Source organism: Mangifera indica, chromosome 6 (assembly GCF_011075055.1).
Source record: "Mangifera indica cultivar Alphonso chromosome 6, CATAS_Mindica_2.1, whole genome shotgun sequence".
NCBI lineage: Eukaryota > Viridiplantae > Streptophyta > Magnoliopsida > Sapindales > Anacardiaceae > Mangifera > Mangifera indica.
Window position 1 is genome coordinate 1,843,971 of NC_058142.1, and position 16,149 is coordinate 1,860,119.

Consider the following 16,149-nt stretch of genomic DNA (forward strand, 5'->3'; position numbering starts at 1 on the left):
CAAAAAAGTCATTTGGAGGCATTAGTCCTTGTAATAAGATTTTTTTTCAAAAAATTAAAAAAAAAAAAAAAAAACCTTGCCAATAAACAATTTATATTAATTTTCAAGTATTTGTTTATCAGATTTCTCGTTATCAATTACTATACATGTGTATAATTTAAAGATTTATACCAGTTACTGTAGCAACATTGAGGATAACTGTGATATTTAGTACAATGTTGTTAAGTAAATGAAATGGAAAATTTGGACACAAATGTCATCTTCATTCTTCATTTCAGAAGCAAGCTGGAAAATCAGTTGAGCTTCATCTTGGGCCTGCAATATCAGTTTTTGACTCACACGGCCCAAGTTTTTGACACTTAATAAATGTGAAGCCCATGGCCCATTTCAATTTTGTTGAAGATCCCCTTTGTTCCCTTTTTTAACCCCCCGATAACATAACTTTGTTTTAAAGGAAAAATCATCTTACTTTGATCTGTTTATCTTTGATTTCAAAGAAATACGGAGCTAGAGATAGATAAGGGAGGCAATTGCCCCCTCTTAATTTCTAATTTTTTTTTTCATGTTCATTTAATCATATAATAATATATTGTCTAAATATTTAATTAAAAATAATATTGTGTACATGAACAATGAGCATTAAATTGATTGATTAAGTCAACATATTCATTCTATAAGTTAGATTCCTTCATTGAACTTTTAAGCGCATCTACACTCTTTAGAAATGAACCATTCTTTGTAATCTCATGCAAGGGCTTGTTCGTGTGTCTCACCGTATTGTACATCCAAGCCCCGGCTATGGCACCGAGGACTGGTGCAATCAAGTAAATCCATATACCCTTGTACTGGTTTGACACAATGGCAGGTCCCAAGCTTCTTGCAGGGTTCATCGACGCTCCTGATATTGGCCTGCACAAACCAGAAACTAATATTTTACAAGATCGCCTGTGCTAAGCTCCAATATGTGTTGACTATGATGAGCTTAATTAGTTTGGAATGATTAATTAAGTTAATATACCCTGCAAACATCACATTAAGCAGCACTGTGGCACCAACGGTGAGCCCTGCAAGCTCTCCAGTCTGCACAAGCAACAGGATTATCAATCTTGTAATGTTTCAACATATCATTGTCAATACAGATAAATTTAAAGATTAAGTTATTGTCTGTGTCATTGTTTTAACATTAAGAGTCACACATTTTGGTCTGTATTGACTGATTAATATTAAAAAACCTAGACATATCAGAAATCCCATCTTGTTAAGCAAGTAAATTAGCTACCCTATTGGATGATTCTGCATATCTAATCATAAAATTAGAAGAAATGATTTGGGGAGAAGGAAGATGAACTGACCGCTCTGTTATCAGTAGCAACTCCGGATACAATAAACAAGAGGTAAAAAGTGATTATGAATTCAACCACAAAAGACTGCAAATCAGACCCAGACGGTGCTGTTCCCGCAAAGTGATCATGCTTGCCATGGAAAAGCAATCGAAGGGTTCCAGCCGCCAGTGTCGATCCAAGAACTTGGGCTGCTATATAAGCTGGTACCTGGAACATTGAAGCAACATAAACTTGATAAACATTTTGATGTCAACAGTGACTGCAGGCAAAGTAACAGAAATATAGACAAATGACTGATTAATTAACATTATCCTAAAGGCATTTCAAAGTTAGCTTGGTGGTGTGGTTTACCAAATTGATGAAAAAATTGCCTTAAGGCTTAGAGTATTGACCAAGTTTTCACTCACCTGTTTCAATGGAAACCTCTTGCAGGTTGCAAAAGCAATGGTGACAGCAGGATTGAATTGGGCACCAGAGACATGGCCAACAGAGTAAACCAGCACCATCACCGCCAGTCCCCACACTATTGATATCCCAGGCAGTGTCACAATCTTTTCATTGTCCGAATTCACCACCACAGCCGCACAACCAGCAAAAATCAAGAAGTATGTGCCCAAAAGTTCAGCTATTATCTGCATAAACATGACAAGCAACAAATCGATCACCATCACCCCATCCAAAAACAAAGAAACTTTCCAATAAAACTGAGAAGGGCAAGAGTCTTTAGTCACCTTCTGCATGAAAGAGGCAGAAAGTTGCAAGCCGGAGTCTTGTTTAGTTTCGCAGGCAGAAGGGCAAGGGGGATCTTCACCATCTTTAATGTTAACAGCAACTTCATCGAATCCATGGCTCTCAACAGCCTTGTCCATATTGATAATGATCTGTATATACAAGAAAAGCGATATGAATACAAAACAAAAGGATTTAAGAGCAAAATGGACACAAAGATGGATTTTTAAAGAATCACAAGCTCAGTTGTTGGCTGTTTACGTGCAAAGCTCAAAATATTAAACTGCCGAGGCAAGGCAAATGATGTTCAATTTGTGGACAACCGAAGAAAGGCCCCTTAAACAAGGGAAAAAGAAAGAGAGAAATGGCATGGTGAGAACGGACTTGGACTTTTTCACAGATATAGCGGATGCAAATTTGTCATAAACCATATACTTTCTCAATTATATTTGTCCATTCCAAAACCTACAATGCAGCAATATGGCAACCATAAATCAAGCTCACTCTCTCCAAGTTGGCCAAATGACAATTTCCCACCCAAGGTTTGCTGAAATTATTTTTCCACCATTAAATTTAAAAAATTCAAATTCTCACATTTTATTTATTTCAATTAATGAATTTTGTTAAGTGAAAAGGCGAGAAAGCTTTTTTACATAAAATTGTTTTTTTTCTTTTTTTTTTTTTAAGTTTTTATTTTTCTTTTTCCATTTGCTCTTCTATTTTCCCTTATCAAAAGTTTAGAGGGCAAACCGCAATTTTAAAAAATATTAGAGATGTTAAAAAGATTTTTTATGAGAGCTTTGAAATTCAGAAAAAAATCAAGAATGTTTTTGAAATTTTTAAAATTTCAATATTCACCTCAATAATTGTCGATGAAATTTTGAAATTTTGAAATTTTTGAAATTTATAAAACTACCAAAATGCAAGATTTTTCTTTTAAAAAAAAAAAGATCTTGCCAATTTGCAATTTATATTAATTTTAGGATACTACTTCACCTTGTTTTTAAGTAGTTGTTGATAAAATTTCTCATCATAAATTGATATATATAGTTCATAATCTTACGTAGAATAGACTACGATAGCAATATTAAGAATCTGATAATAGATTTTAATATCTACTATGACATTGTTATATAAATGCAATAAAAAACTTAGATTTAAGGTGGTTTTTCAACATGGTTTCGCACATTGTTCATGAACATACGATATTAATAACTTTAAGAGAATGTTCCATCAGAGTGAATATAAAGACTACAAATGAGGGTTCTAAAGAGGATTTGACAAAAGAGGGAGGCATTCAATGGGATTATTAAGTTTAAAGGCTTCATCGCTTAATTTAGTGTTAATGTCGGATGGATCATAAGCTTGGATAGAATATCTAATGACTATTTGTGTTTATCTCATGTTCCCCTTTTTCTTTAAAAATTATTTATAGATTCAAAACAGATGATATATAGTAATAAATTATAAATTCGAAATTCAAATTTGAATATTAATTTCTAAATGATTATATTAAAAATAAAAAGTTATTGTTTTTTATTATAGGTATGACATGGTAATTATGTCAATTGTCGAACACATTCTCTAATTAAGAGATATTATTGGACTAATCAAAGTATGGAGGCCATTTGTAAATATGTTTTTCAAGAAGATAATTTGTGGGAAGGGAATACCATAAAACAATATTAATTTAGCTTTCCTTGATCAGCAGGTAATCAACTATCATATTAAATCAATGTTAATATAATTAGGCAGCCCTAATTCAAGATTAAGGATTCAAAACTAAAACATAAATGAAGGGCTAGTCAAAACTCAACAAGGGGATGGCACCCATCCAAAAATAAATGAAATCTAAGGCCTAAGTCAATGAGAAATATTGCTTCACTCAACCTATAAGACATCAATATGCCTATATTTCCCACCAAATATGATCATACAAATTCAAGTAATATTAAGTATACAATTTTTATATATAACTTTGTATACAAATAATAATATATTATCATGTGATTGGATAATTAAAAAATAAAAATAAAATAACACTAAATTATAAACTGACACATTATTATTTGTATACATAATTTTATTATACAGTATAATCTAAATTTTTTTTTCTTAATTCTTTAACCCCTATTGTGTTATGACTACACAATTTCTAACTTCTCTTTTCCTGCATACTAAGCAAGCAACCAATCAGCCAACCCAATTGATTACTAATTAATATTATAGGTAAACCAAATCAATTAGTTCCACCAACATTTTGCATTCAATTGGATCTAAAATTGCACAATCAATATTCAACAATCGAAGTTCCGTTAGGCGTTGAATAAATAAAATTACTAATTTTGAATTAATAATAGACGTGGGTGCACATAACATTGTTCGTGTAATTGCTCTAAATTGTCGAGATACAATATTAATTAATGCATACTAACATTTATATCATCAATTTCATCGTTTTGCTAATACTTTGTCAATTTCATCGTTTTATCAAGTCATTAACATATACAATTGATTATGGTGCACTCTTTAGCCAAATACTAGTGTGAAAATATTGTTTCAAGTTTTCAAGATGCATAGTGCATGCCAGCCTCATACAGTCATATCATAATATATCATTGTTTGTGCATAAAATTACATATATTATTTACATATGTTACGCTACTCTTACTCATTTTTCTACCATTCCCATTAATGTTGTAGGAGACATGAAGCCGTTTTCTACTTCCATGTTTTCTTTTTGGATTGGACTGCGTGCAACACTTGAACTTTTTCAAACCCAGATGGGTCATTCTTTCTTTGCCGCTGTTCCGGACTGTGCTTTCACACTTGAAATTCTCTGTTATTAGCTGATTGGTTTGGTGAGAGTCGCCTCAAAGGCTCTCCCATTTTCAAATTCAATGGAGATTCAGTATAAAAGACTGCTGTGGCAATTCTCTTTATGTAGAATTTGCTCATGGCTCATGCACTGCATATATCTTTGCCTTTTTAATTATTTGGTTATTAGTGACCTAATTTGCTTATTATGAGATTACTTAAGTTAAACACTAACATTAATTGATTTTACTGATTTAAGCAATTCCTATGTCAGTTCCATCCTCATTCCTGTTGAGAAATCCTCTTTACGTTCGGAGAGGGATGAGCTAAAAAGCCATCTCTATTCTTCATTTTAGAAGCAAGTTGGAAATTCAGTTGGGCTTTTTCTTGGGCCTAAAATGTGTGAAGCCCATGGCCCATTTCAATTTTGTTTAAGATCCTTTTTTTTTTTTAAATATAAATTTTTACCCATATAACTTTCTTTTTTTTTTTTAAAAATCATCTTACTTTGATCTCTTTATCTTTCATTTCAAACAATTACGGAGCCAGTGAGGGACAAGGCAAGGAAGGCAATTGCCCCCTCTCAATTTCTAATTTTTCTTTTTTATATTCATTCAATTATATGGGAAAATATTATTTAAATATTTAATTAAATTTTCAAAACTAAATATATATTCTTTTTTTATATGTTTTATGTATAGAATTATTATTCTCTATTATATATATAATTTTCATTCTCAAAATTGACTTCTTTTTTTTTATCCCTTTTTTTTTATCTCACCATGGGTATTATAGTCACAGCACATCAATACAGAGTTATTTACTTTTTAGCCCCAAAATTTAGTTAAATTAAATAATTTCCCATAACTTTTTTTTAAAACTAGCCACCTTTACTTGAACAAAAATATAGCTTCGGTTCCGAACCTGTCTTTTCGACCGTTACATACCGAACCACAATTTAAACCCCCCAACGCTCTCCAGATGCAGATCCCAAGTTCCATTCCCCAAATCTCTCCCTCATTTTCTAAGGGAAAAAAGATTCTGCAAAAATGGTGGCCAAGTTTACCAAAAAAACCCCACCTAAAGTCTCCAAGAACCGCTATCGCCACCGTAGGAAGTCCCCCTCCAAATCCGTTGCCACCGCCAACTTCATCTCCTCCATTAACAAATCTTTGTACTCATGCAAGCGCCGTCTGGCCAAGATTTTCTCCAAATTGGTGTGTATGTCCACCCCAACTCGCAAAAGCAAAGGCTACAAGATATTGAAAAAAGAACAAAAAGATCACCCTGAATCTGAAGATCAAGTTCTTGTTCCTAAAGTTCTTGTCTTCGGTAAAGAAAACGTTCTTCCTCCTCTCATGTCTCCTGAGAAAAAGACCATTTTTCTTGATCTTGACGAGACGTTAATCCATTCAAAACCTGACCCTCCTCCGAAAAGCTTTGACTTCATTGTTAGGCCGAGAATTGATGGAGAATTGATGAATTTCTATGTTGCAAAACGGCCTGGTGTTGATGCTTTCTTGGAATCAATAAGTAAGAAGTATGAGTTGGTGATTTTCACGGCGGGGTTAAGGGAGTATGCGTCGTTGGTTCTTGATAGGCTTGATGAGAAGGGGGCGATTTCACATCGGCTTTACCGTGATTCTTGCAAACAACATGATGGGAAGTTTGTAAAGGACTTGTCTGAGATGGGAAGAGACTTGAAGAAGGTGGTGATCGTTGACGATAATCCAAATGCCTACATTTTTCAGCCGCAAAATGCAATTCCGGTGAAACCCTTTACCGGCGACGCCAATGATAAGGAGTTGTGTAAGTTGGCCAAATTTTTTGAGTGTTGTGATTGTTGTGTTGATATGAGGGATGCTGTGAAGGCATTTGGTCCTTTTATTGTTGAGGAGAATTGTATTGAACAATGAATTGCTGAATTTAAAGAATGCAATGAATTGTTCAAGTTTAGGTTTTAGGGATTGAATTCAGATGCAAAGTTTCTTTGCAGGATGTAACCATTGTACTTTGGCAAGTTGATCGTGTTTGTTTATCTTTTCTTTTTTGGAATCTGATCTGAATTTCCAGATTTAATGAGAGTAAAAAGGAAACTCTAGATTTACACATGTTCAGGGGGATTATGAAAAATCAGATTACACATGTGGAGTAGTGGAGAGAAGATTCCCTTTTTCATTGTTTCCAGTAATAACTTAAAAAGGAATATATGATTGTGGTATTTAGCAAATCAAAGCTGAGTTTTTGAAATTTTCCCAACAGAAATGAGTTGATTTTGCAGAAGAAATGGTGCACCATAATTTTTCTTGCATGGTCATCAAGCAACTTTGATTGTTAGACATTTGTTTTAAAGTTACCTTGTAAAATACAACATTTTCTGTTTTATGAGGGTAATATTTTCTTCTCCTGCTGCAACTCAGTCTTTTACAATGCACCAACAACTTACAACAGATTTTCTTATTTTAAAATGTGACTTGAGTATATGCTCTCAGTTGCATTGATTCCTTGCTCGGATACCATGTGTCCTAATACGATCATTTCACCTGGTGCTAATATGTTTTACTCAACCCGGTATCCTAAAAGAGCTTAATAATCTCTTCTGTGGGCCATTAACATTTCAAAGGACAGGGGCTGATTCGCTTGGGGGCCGACATTTCAGTCAATAACCACAGGAATTTTCCTACTACACACTTGGTAACTTGAATTGGCAGGACTGTCTCAAAGTTTTCTGCCAGATAGAAAATTTTAAACGAGATTAGTAATAAGGTATACCACAGCAATGGCATGATCACAAGAATATTTGGTAGGCAGAGTCTTGACAGTTTTCTGCTTTATAGAAAATTTTAATCAGAATGATAATAAACCAGTATAATGCCACTGACTGCTTTTTTCTGGTTAGAAACATTCCTTCACACTTTCAAGTACAAGGCAATCAATATTACCCACATCTAGTTTCTCCCAAGAAAGTTGTTAACCACAACATGTGATCAGGTATGAGACACTGTTTCTTCAAGCTAAATATAAGCCTCTTCTCTCGAGCACACTTCCGTAGATAGTATTCTATCCAGTAGTTTCAATTCAAGCAACATAACCATGCTTCCTCCTATATTCTATCAACTTCACAAACAGGTACTCATAAATAACCCCGAGAAAAAAACACCAACATAGAATTGCAGCAATAGTTTAAGTACAAAACCTTAATTATGAACCATAACATCAGCCATTCAATTAAGATCTGACCTCTAAACAAGTAAACACTAAACAACATAAAAAGTTAAAAAGAGAAAAAAAAAAAAAGTTTCCTGATTTGGTGTAAAGCCATCGAACATACTCCATAAATATAGACAAAATATTCCATGTAATAGCATAAAGAGAGAATCTATATATAACTATAATGGACTAGATGCTTCTATGTAAATCCTAAGAGGGTTTACTTTGATAGCCAACAGAAAATATTGATTAGAAAAATTCTATCGTAAAAGCATGACATCTCATTTTATGCTTCTGCAATTTCTTAGTCATCAACATATAATAAAAATGTCTTTTGTGCTCAACATAAAATGAAGAGATGTACCTGTCCAACTAGAAACTTTCTCAACATCTAAAACTATACAGTTTCAATAAAACATACCAACCAAACATAAGAAAAGCCAGAATTTGAGAAGCAAAAGCACATTCCAAAGGGAGGACATGAACACATAGTGTCAAACTAAATTGATCCAAGAAAAATCCCTTCATTGTTTTCCTTCAAGAATCAGAAAATTGTCCTCCAAGAACAATAATTTTAACTCAATCCAATGTATATATTAAAAGAACATGGAAAAATCCAATAATGCGCCAATTGAGAATGATTTCTGTGCGATAACTTATTTCTAATATTTTCCAATCCAGAACCAACTCCATAAATTGAATCAGCAATCACAAATCACCAACAGTCTATCCCAATTCAAAAACCATAAAGTAGAGTGGATTGATACAATACAAAGCAAAAAACCAAGCTCACGCAATCGACAAACTGCCGATGGAAATGAAAGGTCATGAATCACAAGTAAAGACCTGGTGGGGCAACCTCCAAGCTTCAGTTTTGGAAAAGCAACTGTTATCGAGAGCTTCACTACGGCACCATCGGCACTTAGGGTTCTGAGAGCACTGAGATCTTGACAACATTTCATTGCAGCTAGGAATCTGGCCGCGTTCCCTTTTAACTGCCAACAGATTTCGATTGGAAGACGAAGAAAAAGAGATTGATGTGGGTTCGAGATGTTGCGCCGATGAAAATTGAAAGAGGGTTGATAGGAAGATTAAGAGGATTAGCATCAAGACAGATGTTCTTCTACACACCGTTGTCGCCATGGGGAAGACAAAGACACTTCGATCTTACTAGCTTAAATTCAAATCAGAAATAAATGTATCCCACATCGCTAGCATACGCCCTGAGCTCAGGTGTATTTATAGCTCAATGAAAGACTGTCAAGGCACGACCTTACTTGAACAGGATCTGTTCTATAGGCTTGTACCTCTGTGTCCTTGTGTTCTAAAGAGACAGGATATCAAGTCTGGTGGATGAACACTGACCGTATGATCAGAGCGTGATTAACAGCCCTGTGAAACCACTATTCACTGGTGCAGTAGAGGATCGTTCTCAGCCATTCAAGGTTGAGATGATTATACGGTTGTCTGACAGACTCTCATATGCTTTTTAAATGAAGTAGAGCCACCAACCACTGCCGGTTTTGTGGAGGATTATTTTGTGGTGACTGTTCTAAAGGACGGAGTTTATTGCCCACAAGGTTTCCAGTTTCAGATCCCCAACGTGTCTGTGCTGTGTGCGACTTGAGTCCGTCCAACCATACTTGATGAACCGAGCAAATAATGCTGCTCAGCTGCCAACCCATGACCTGACAGATCTCAGTACATTGAGATCCTTGGTCAATTTTCCATGGGAACAGTCCATGAAATATGAGATTTACAAGACAACAAACACAATTCGAGGTTGTAGTAAGGTAGGATTCAAGTTCCAAGGATGTTCCATTATTGCTTGATGCATATCTCCTTCTGTAAAAGCTGTTTATATGCATAAGCCAATGAATTGTGGGAATCATTTCTAAGTTTTAAAAAATACTATGGATCTATCAGGGAGTATGTTAACTGAGTGAACATGTTAGTCCACCTCAGATTTCTTCTTTCGTTGCCCAAAAACCTGGAAAAATTATGTCCAGTGGAGGAGCTTGCATCTAATTTGGAGAGATGAACTCTTTGCTTTAAGTTTTTTTAGCTTGATCAAAGAATTCTGTAATGTTCTTAAAAACTGCATATTTCTCAGTATCTTAACTTAATATTTCCTCAGAGGTTGGGATGTCATTTGACGAAGAGCAAAGGGTCTTGCAATACTTTCTATTGCAAAAGTAGGGATGATAGTTACCTACAATATTGGAACAGGTCTTGTTATTTTGCTCGTAGAGAAGACGGCTTGTGGTCTCCACCATCCGCCATTTCTTTATTCGGAGTTGGATGGGGAGCTCAGGTGAAGTAGCTCTTCTTTGGCAAATTGGAACTTTAAAGAGGCCTTAATTTCTGATCTCAGTCACCTTTTTGTTCTTGTTTCATCTTTTCATCATCATGGCGTTATTTGCTTACAGGCTGGAGGAGAATTGACAGACTTCATAATCGTTTTGCAAACAAATGAGGCTGTGAAAACATTTACTAGTCAATGTGCATTTCTCCCTTGGAGTTGGCTTGAATGCAGCAGTTGGCACCGTGGGACAAGCAGTTGAAGCCCATCTACGGGCTGGATATGGTGGCTACGCTGCATGTTATACATAAGCTGCAGTAAAGGTACAAATTTTAATGGGGCTTTTAGAAGTACCATAAATTTCTGTAAATCTTCAATTTTCCGGGTTCATGTTTTTTAGTCTCTTTATTTTTTCAAGTCATTTTCTTTTATGTGCACTATTCACATCGGCTAATGGAAGTTAATGATTCTGGTGCGAATAAGAACAAGAACAAGATTGATTCAATTTTTTTTCCCTTTTCTTTTATAAAATATTTTTATACTTAAATATGCAGGTGCATTCGTTGGATGTTAATTGGAAGGAAGCTTTTTCACCACTCACACAAGAGAGAATTCCTGTTGCTACGGCAGCCAATCCATAACTGCATCAGATATACTTCTGGGCTTAACGCCCATGCCTCTGACTGTAACTATCCTCTGTCGTGCTCTCAACGATCTATACCAGAAGTTTCAGAGATGATCTATTTGAAGTTACGCTGAGATTATTTGCTTGTAAAGGGATACAACGTACAAAGAGAAAAGAAAAAGCAGTGCTTGGAGCAGGACAGTTCTTTAGCCACGATGTACAGTATCAAAAGGGTAAATATATATCATGATTTTTCTGTAAATCACAACTTAGACCTAGAAAGCAATCACTAATTTAAGCATCATTGTGACCATATGCATCCCTTCTATCTCGCAAGCAGACACCATAATAATAATCCAACAACATGGGCATTAATAATAATTCGCTTTCCTTCCTGATCCAATTTCTATCAATTATTATAAAGTCACTGAGGGCTGGCATGCAATAGTTACCATAATAATTATCCAACAACATAGGCATTAATGCACTAGTCTACCATGATTCACCTTCATTCTAATTATTGAACATTCAACTTTTCACCTCGTATGTGCTGGCAAAACCACTACAACTTTGATCATTTTCCTTGTGCAAATACTCCAAGTCTTTTGTTTTTGTTTTGATGGAGCACATAGTTTAGGAAGAAGGCATGCAATGAAATAAAATTAAACTGAGGTAGAGGTGCACTAGTAATTTCAAAACAATCATCTAATTTTTGACATCCCAACTCCCTTTTAATCACAAACCAAAAATCACACCAAGATACCAAACACAATGTACTGATGCTGCGATGGGAAATTCTAAATGTGATGAAGGAAACAAGGAACATATGTATGAATTGAACCAAAGGGGCAAACTTACCACCATGAACTCTTTATAATTTCAACTTTTTGTCCTTTCCTTTCTTTCTTTTTTTTTCGGTTAGGAAAATAGAAAGAAAAAAAGGGAAAAGAAAGATAATCCTACTCACTGTACTTCCAAATTCAGCTGCCTTGCCCAACTGTAGACACTAGATTATTTGAAGAGGAATATTGCACAAGCAATGAAAACGCCAAATCAAGACACTGGACCTCTTATACAATTTTTTTATCTGCAATAGCAACACAAACATACAGAATGAACGAAAGGATGCATTGCATATAGAATGCTGAATCCATACAGCCACAAATGAATTTGAATTTACCTGGTTCTGGAGTTTCCAAGTGTAAGTTCAAGATCATCAGATACACATTCCTCATGGATCCTTTCTCCTTCCCAAGGCTTCACTAAACCAGTTGCATTACAGCCAAATGCAAACTCAGCTGCAATACCATCTGTCATTGGAACATCTGCCGTTTGATCAAAGCCGGCAGGAACTGCAGGAGAGCAGGTCCCACTTTGTCCTGGAGTCCACATTCGTGATGGTCCACCTGACAAAACCTCCTCTCTAAACCCAAATGGATTTCGTGCAACAAGGCTGAATGTAGGAGACGAAGGACCACTTTGGGGAATCTGAATTCCTGCAAGCCATCCTGAATCAGGTAGGACTTGGCGGCTAGGACTTGGTGGGGTTGATGATGGCAATAAAGAATATTGCTGCATGGGCCAGGCTGAGCCCACAGCAGCGTCATCCCAGTCATTTTTTGCTCGAGGAGTTCGGGCAGTTGGGGAGCTCAATGGAGGGGTCACTGGGGCACTTATGGAACCTGCATGAATATAGAGATGGTGGGATTGTTTAGATGAAATTGATGATGTACTAGAAGAGAGGTTTTTGAGCCATGGTATAAGGAAATTGGCATCAGAACCATTTGCGTTGGCAGCATAATGAGATGCCCTTGGACTAGGAAAGGAAGATGAGGCAGGACTTGGATTGTAGGATACACATGGACTTGGCTGATATGACGAGCATGGACTAGCTGATGCAGACCCTCCTATAATGTCCATGCGTTCTACAGGTTTGCAACCCTACAAAAAGGCATAAAAAGGAACATTAATGGACAGAGCAGAATTATTCAAACAACTTTATTAATATAATATGATTTCATCTGGAAAAAGATTTATTATTGTAATAAAAAAAATGACAATTATGAAATGCACTGTTGTCCAAACAGACACTTCTTACCTTATCATATTCTTCCCAGCTAAATTTTACGTGTTCATGGGTGATAAAGGTCAAAATTAAATTCCTCTGTCATTCTGATATTCGTGTGAAGTTCTACGCCAATTGTCAATATCAATAATTAAAAGCACAATTCATTGAATGAACTAGAATGGCTGACACGCAATTCTGAACTAAATATCTTCTAATACAACCATCAAAACATACTGATGTCATATTAATTTGATAAAATTTGTGTGGACAAAATCAACTGCTAAAAAGACCAATTATCTTAGATTAAGTTGTCCCGTTATATTCAATTCCATATTAGTTTGAAAAACAATTTATAATATTAAACTGCTCCTATAGTCAATGGTGGCCTCCATCACAGAAGTCTTAAATGGTACAACTTATTTTATCCAAGAAAATGACAACATTATCTACCAATATAGTGATCTCAATTTCCTCCCAGACCCCACCACATATATTAATCAAACACTATGCAAAGGTTTGAAGCACTAAAATCCCTATTGATTAATAATTTTCAAAGACAACATCAATGCAGAATGAACCATTTCAACCATATAACACGAATGCAGAATTGAATATAGTGAACTTATAATAACCACAATTAATACAACAAGAGCCACCATATCGGCCAGTCGTCCAAATAGCAAATATAATGATGGGTAGTGTAGTAATTTCGACCCGACAAGTAACTATATAATACATTATGAACCTCATAACACGCTATCTCCCAACATTTTACTGCCTTAATCAAAGACATCCCACACGCTTTATCGTCTAAATTAAATAATTATTTACGAAATAAGGAATCCAAGGATTCGATATCTCCTTTTCTCATTAAATTTACTGCAAGTTTCAACAAAGCTTTTCAACAATTAATAAAGCAAACCCACCTGCCCACAAAAAAATAACCCGGGAATCTCGCGAACAATGTTATTAAAATGACCGAAATAACCAAAATGACAGGAAAAAGAGTAAAGGATGAGATAACATGTGATGCAAGAAAAAGTTTTAGCGATAACACGTTAAGCGCTTGGAAATCGAGAATCCACAAAAGAGGAAAAAGAGAGTTTGAGCACAGAAACAACAGAGCTTGCATTAAGTTCAATTCAGTTAAAGAATTGAAAATCAGAATGACGAAAATGCCCCTGGAAAGGAATAGTTCTGATGACAAAAGATGGATATGATCGTCTTTTAAAAAAGTAATCTGAAAACTCTGTCCTTCAGTTCGTCTCGTTGTTATAAGAAAATCAAAAACAGGGAACGACTACTTCGATCTTGTGTTTTGCGCTACCGGCTAGAGTAATATTTTTTAACAAATACAGGTAAGCAAACAACCAAAACAATCTCAACCGTCGATCAAATAACATCACAAAAAGTTATCTGACCAAAGCCGTGTAGCTGACCGATACAGGTCACTACGACAGCTTGAACTTTGAATGAACAATTTGTTTCCATTAATTTCCAGAACTGATTTCAAATTTAAGATCTATATAAAAATTAACTATACACAGTTACAGCTTAATAATGATTACAAAATAATAATTAAAAATTTAATAATGAACGGTTACCTTTTTGTAAGTGGTGCCGTCTTCTTCAACGGTCCAACCGGCTTCATTACAGAGAGCTTTCAAGACCTCGTTGTTGTCACAGTGTTTAGGCAGTTTGTAGTTACCGTACATTCTCAAGCCTGAGTAGATCTTGGAGGCGATGGCTCGTCTTCTGCGCTCTCGTCTCTTGTTGTTTTCCCTCTCCTTCCAAGTCGGCATTCTCGTTCCAGACGTCATGTTTTACAGAACTTCTGTTGGTCCAGGAAACGACGTCGCTTATGAGCTTTGTTTCATGAGAAGGGTAAACAATCGGAGAGCGAGTGGACTGTTCGCAGTATTTTTATAAACAGATGGAGTGGTTAACCGAAGTGGCGCGGGCAGAAGGTGAGCTAAATACAGAGTGTGAGTGTAAATGGACATGGAAATGTAAGGAAATTACCAGGGTGCCATTGCTGTGCTTTATTCCGAGATCACGGGGCTAACACGTGTTTAGGCTTTTTATAAATAAAGTCCCGGTGATGAGGCCTGTAGGGTGTGGGCTTTCCGCGGTCCCTACGTAGCCTACAGCTAAATAAAGGTAAACGGTGCCGTATTGTTCCTCGTCGTATTAAATTGTACTGCTGTTTCGATGGTAAAACGGTGTCACTTTGTTGTCCGTGTGGATTTTACAAATGATGTAACTGCATCAAGATGTGCTCAGGGAGGGGCTTCTTTCTCTCTCTGTGCAGTCTTCACGTGACAGTGCCACTTGCTCCTTTAGCGTGACTAACGAGAAGAGTGACTTATTTTAATTAAATATTATTAGAAAGCCAGGTGTCAGGATTTTGTTGGTTAGTATATGTGGGCCGATCTGACATGTGCCACCCCCTCCCATGTCTCTTTAATTTAGCTGATTTATCATCTTGAGCTTCACTTTCACAGATAACTCAGTGGAACAGCTATTATGAATGATAAAACTGTGTGATTACCATTTTGCCCACCATACTAGGAATATGACAAAGCCCTGGGGGGACATGGATGTGGGCTGAAAACTCTATCGGCCTAGAACCAACATAGGTTATTTTCTAAAATAAAGTTGGTTTAGAAGCCAGACATGGGTCGTGTAATCAAGTCCTATGAACATAATTTTTGTATTAAATAGTGAAGAGTACTCTGGTTTTGGGATTTTCTCATAGGCTGTTTTTTTAAGTTGTGACAATAGAAGACAATATAAGTGTAGACTATATTTCTTGTCATTAGCACAAGGATCTAATAAGAGATTTCGACGCATTTAACAGTATGATATGAATAAAATAAAGAGAAAAAAATAATTTAATTTAAATATAATTTGATTTAATAATCAAAAAACTTATATTTATGATGTATTATTAGTTTTTTTTACAAGTTATATCGAAAATTATGTGTATGATTGGTAATTGGCTAGGCAATTCTCTACCTTACCTGCACATGCCTCTTCTATCTCCCCATTTCTT

General features: G+C 35.6%; 3 protein-coding genes, 1 long non-coding RNA gene and 1 other non-coding gene across 9 annotated transcripts; 3 read left to right on the top strand and 2 right to left on the bottom strand.

Moving 5' to 3' along the window:
• Window positions 1-644: 644 nt before the first annotated feature.
• LOC123219088 (aquaporin NIP1-2-like) lies at window positions 645-2,451 on the bottom strand. Of its 2 annotated transcripts, XM_044640821.1 has the most exons (6): window positions 2,334-2,450; window positions 2,075-2,224; window positions 1,751-1,975; window positions 1,353-1,550; window positions 1,019-1,080; window positions 645-909 (listed from the first exon to the last, which is right to left on the bottom strand). In XM_044640821.1, exons 2-6 carry the CDS (start codon window positions 2,210-2,212, stop codon window positions 672-674), a joined length of 861 nt encoding a protein of 286 aa, XP_044496756.1. In that variant the 5' UTR covers window positions 2,213-2,224; window positions 2,334-2,450; the 3' UTR covers window positions 645-671. The 2 variants fall into 2 exon arrangements, with proteins under 2 accessions (XP_044496756.1, XP_044496757.1); XM_044640822.1 differs by having other exon boundaries at window positions 2,075-2,451.
• Window positions 2,452-5,880: 3,429 nt separating this feature from the next.
• LOC123218774 (CTD small phosphatase-like protein) lies at window positions 5,881-7,000 on the top strand. The gene has a single exon (XM_044640397.1). The coding sequence runs from the start codon at window positions 5,939-5,941 to the stop codon at window positions 6,803-6,805; it is 867 nt and encodes a 288-aa protein (XP_044496332.1). The 5' UTR covers window positions 5,881-5,938; the 3' UTR covers window positions 6,806-7,000.
• A 1,600-nt stretch (window positions 7,001-8,600) lies between these two features.
• On the top strand, window positions 8,601-11,339 carry LOC123218775. Of its 2 annotated transcripts, XR_006502738.1 has the most exons (4): window positions 8,602-9,892; window positions 10,237-10,413; window positions 10,529-10,724; window positions 10,956-11,339. It is a non-coding gene; the product is annotated as an uncharacterized LOC123218775 (long non-coding RNA). The 2 variants fall into 2 exon arrangements; XR_006502736.1 differs by having other exon boundaries at window positions 8,601-10,413.
• LOC123219857 lies at window positions 9,367-9,576 on the top strand. The gene has a single exon (XR_006502935.1). It is a non-coding gene; the product is annotated as a small nucleolar RNA U3 (small nucleolar RNA).
• A 339-nt stretch (window positions 11,340-11,678) lies between the features above and the next one.
• LOC123218773 (BES1/BZR1 homolog protein 4-like) lies at window positions 11,679-15,059 on the bottom strand. Of its 3 annotated transcripts, XM_044640396.1 has the most exons (4): window positions 14,699-15,058; window positions 12,808-12,967; window positions 12,207-12,708; window positions 11,679-12,113 (listed from the first exon to the last, which is right to left on the bottom strand). In XM_044640396.1, the coding sequence occupies exons 1-4, from the start codon at window positions 14,912-14,914 to the stop codon at window positions 12,110-12,112; spliced, it is 882 nt and encodes a 293-aa protein (XP_044496331.1). In that variant the 5' UTR covers window positions 14,915-15,058; the 3' UTR covers window positions 11,679-12,109. The 3 variants fall into 3 exon arrangements, with proteins under 3 accessions (XP_044496331.1, XP_044496329.1, XP_044496330.1); XM_044640394.1 differs by having other exon boundaries at window positions 12,207-12,967; window positions 14,699-15,057; XM_044640395.1 differs by lacking the exon at window positions 11,679-12,113 and having other exon boundaries at window positions 12,203-12,967; window positions 14,699-15,059.
• Between the last annotated feature and the right edge of the window lie 1,090 nt (window positions 15,060-16,149).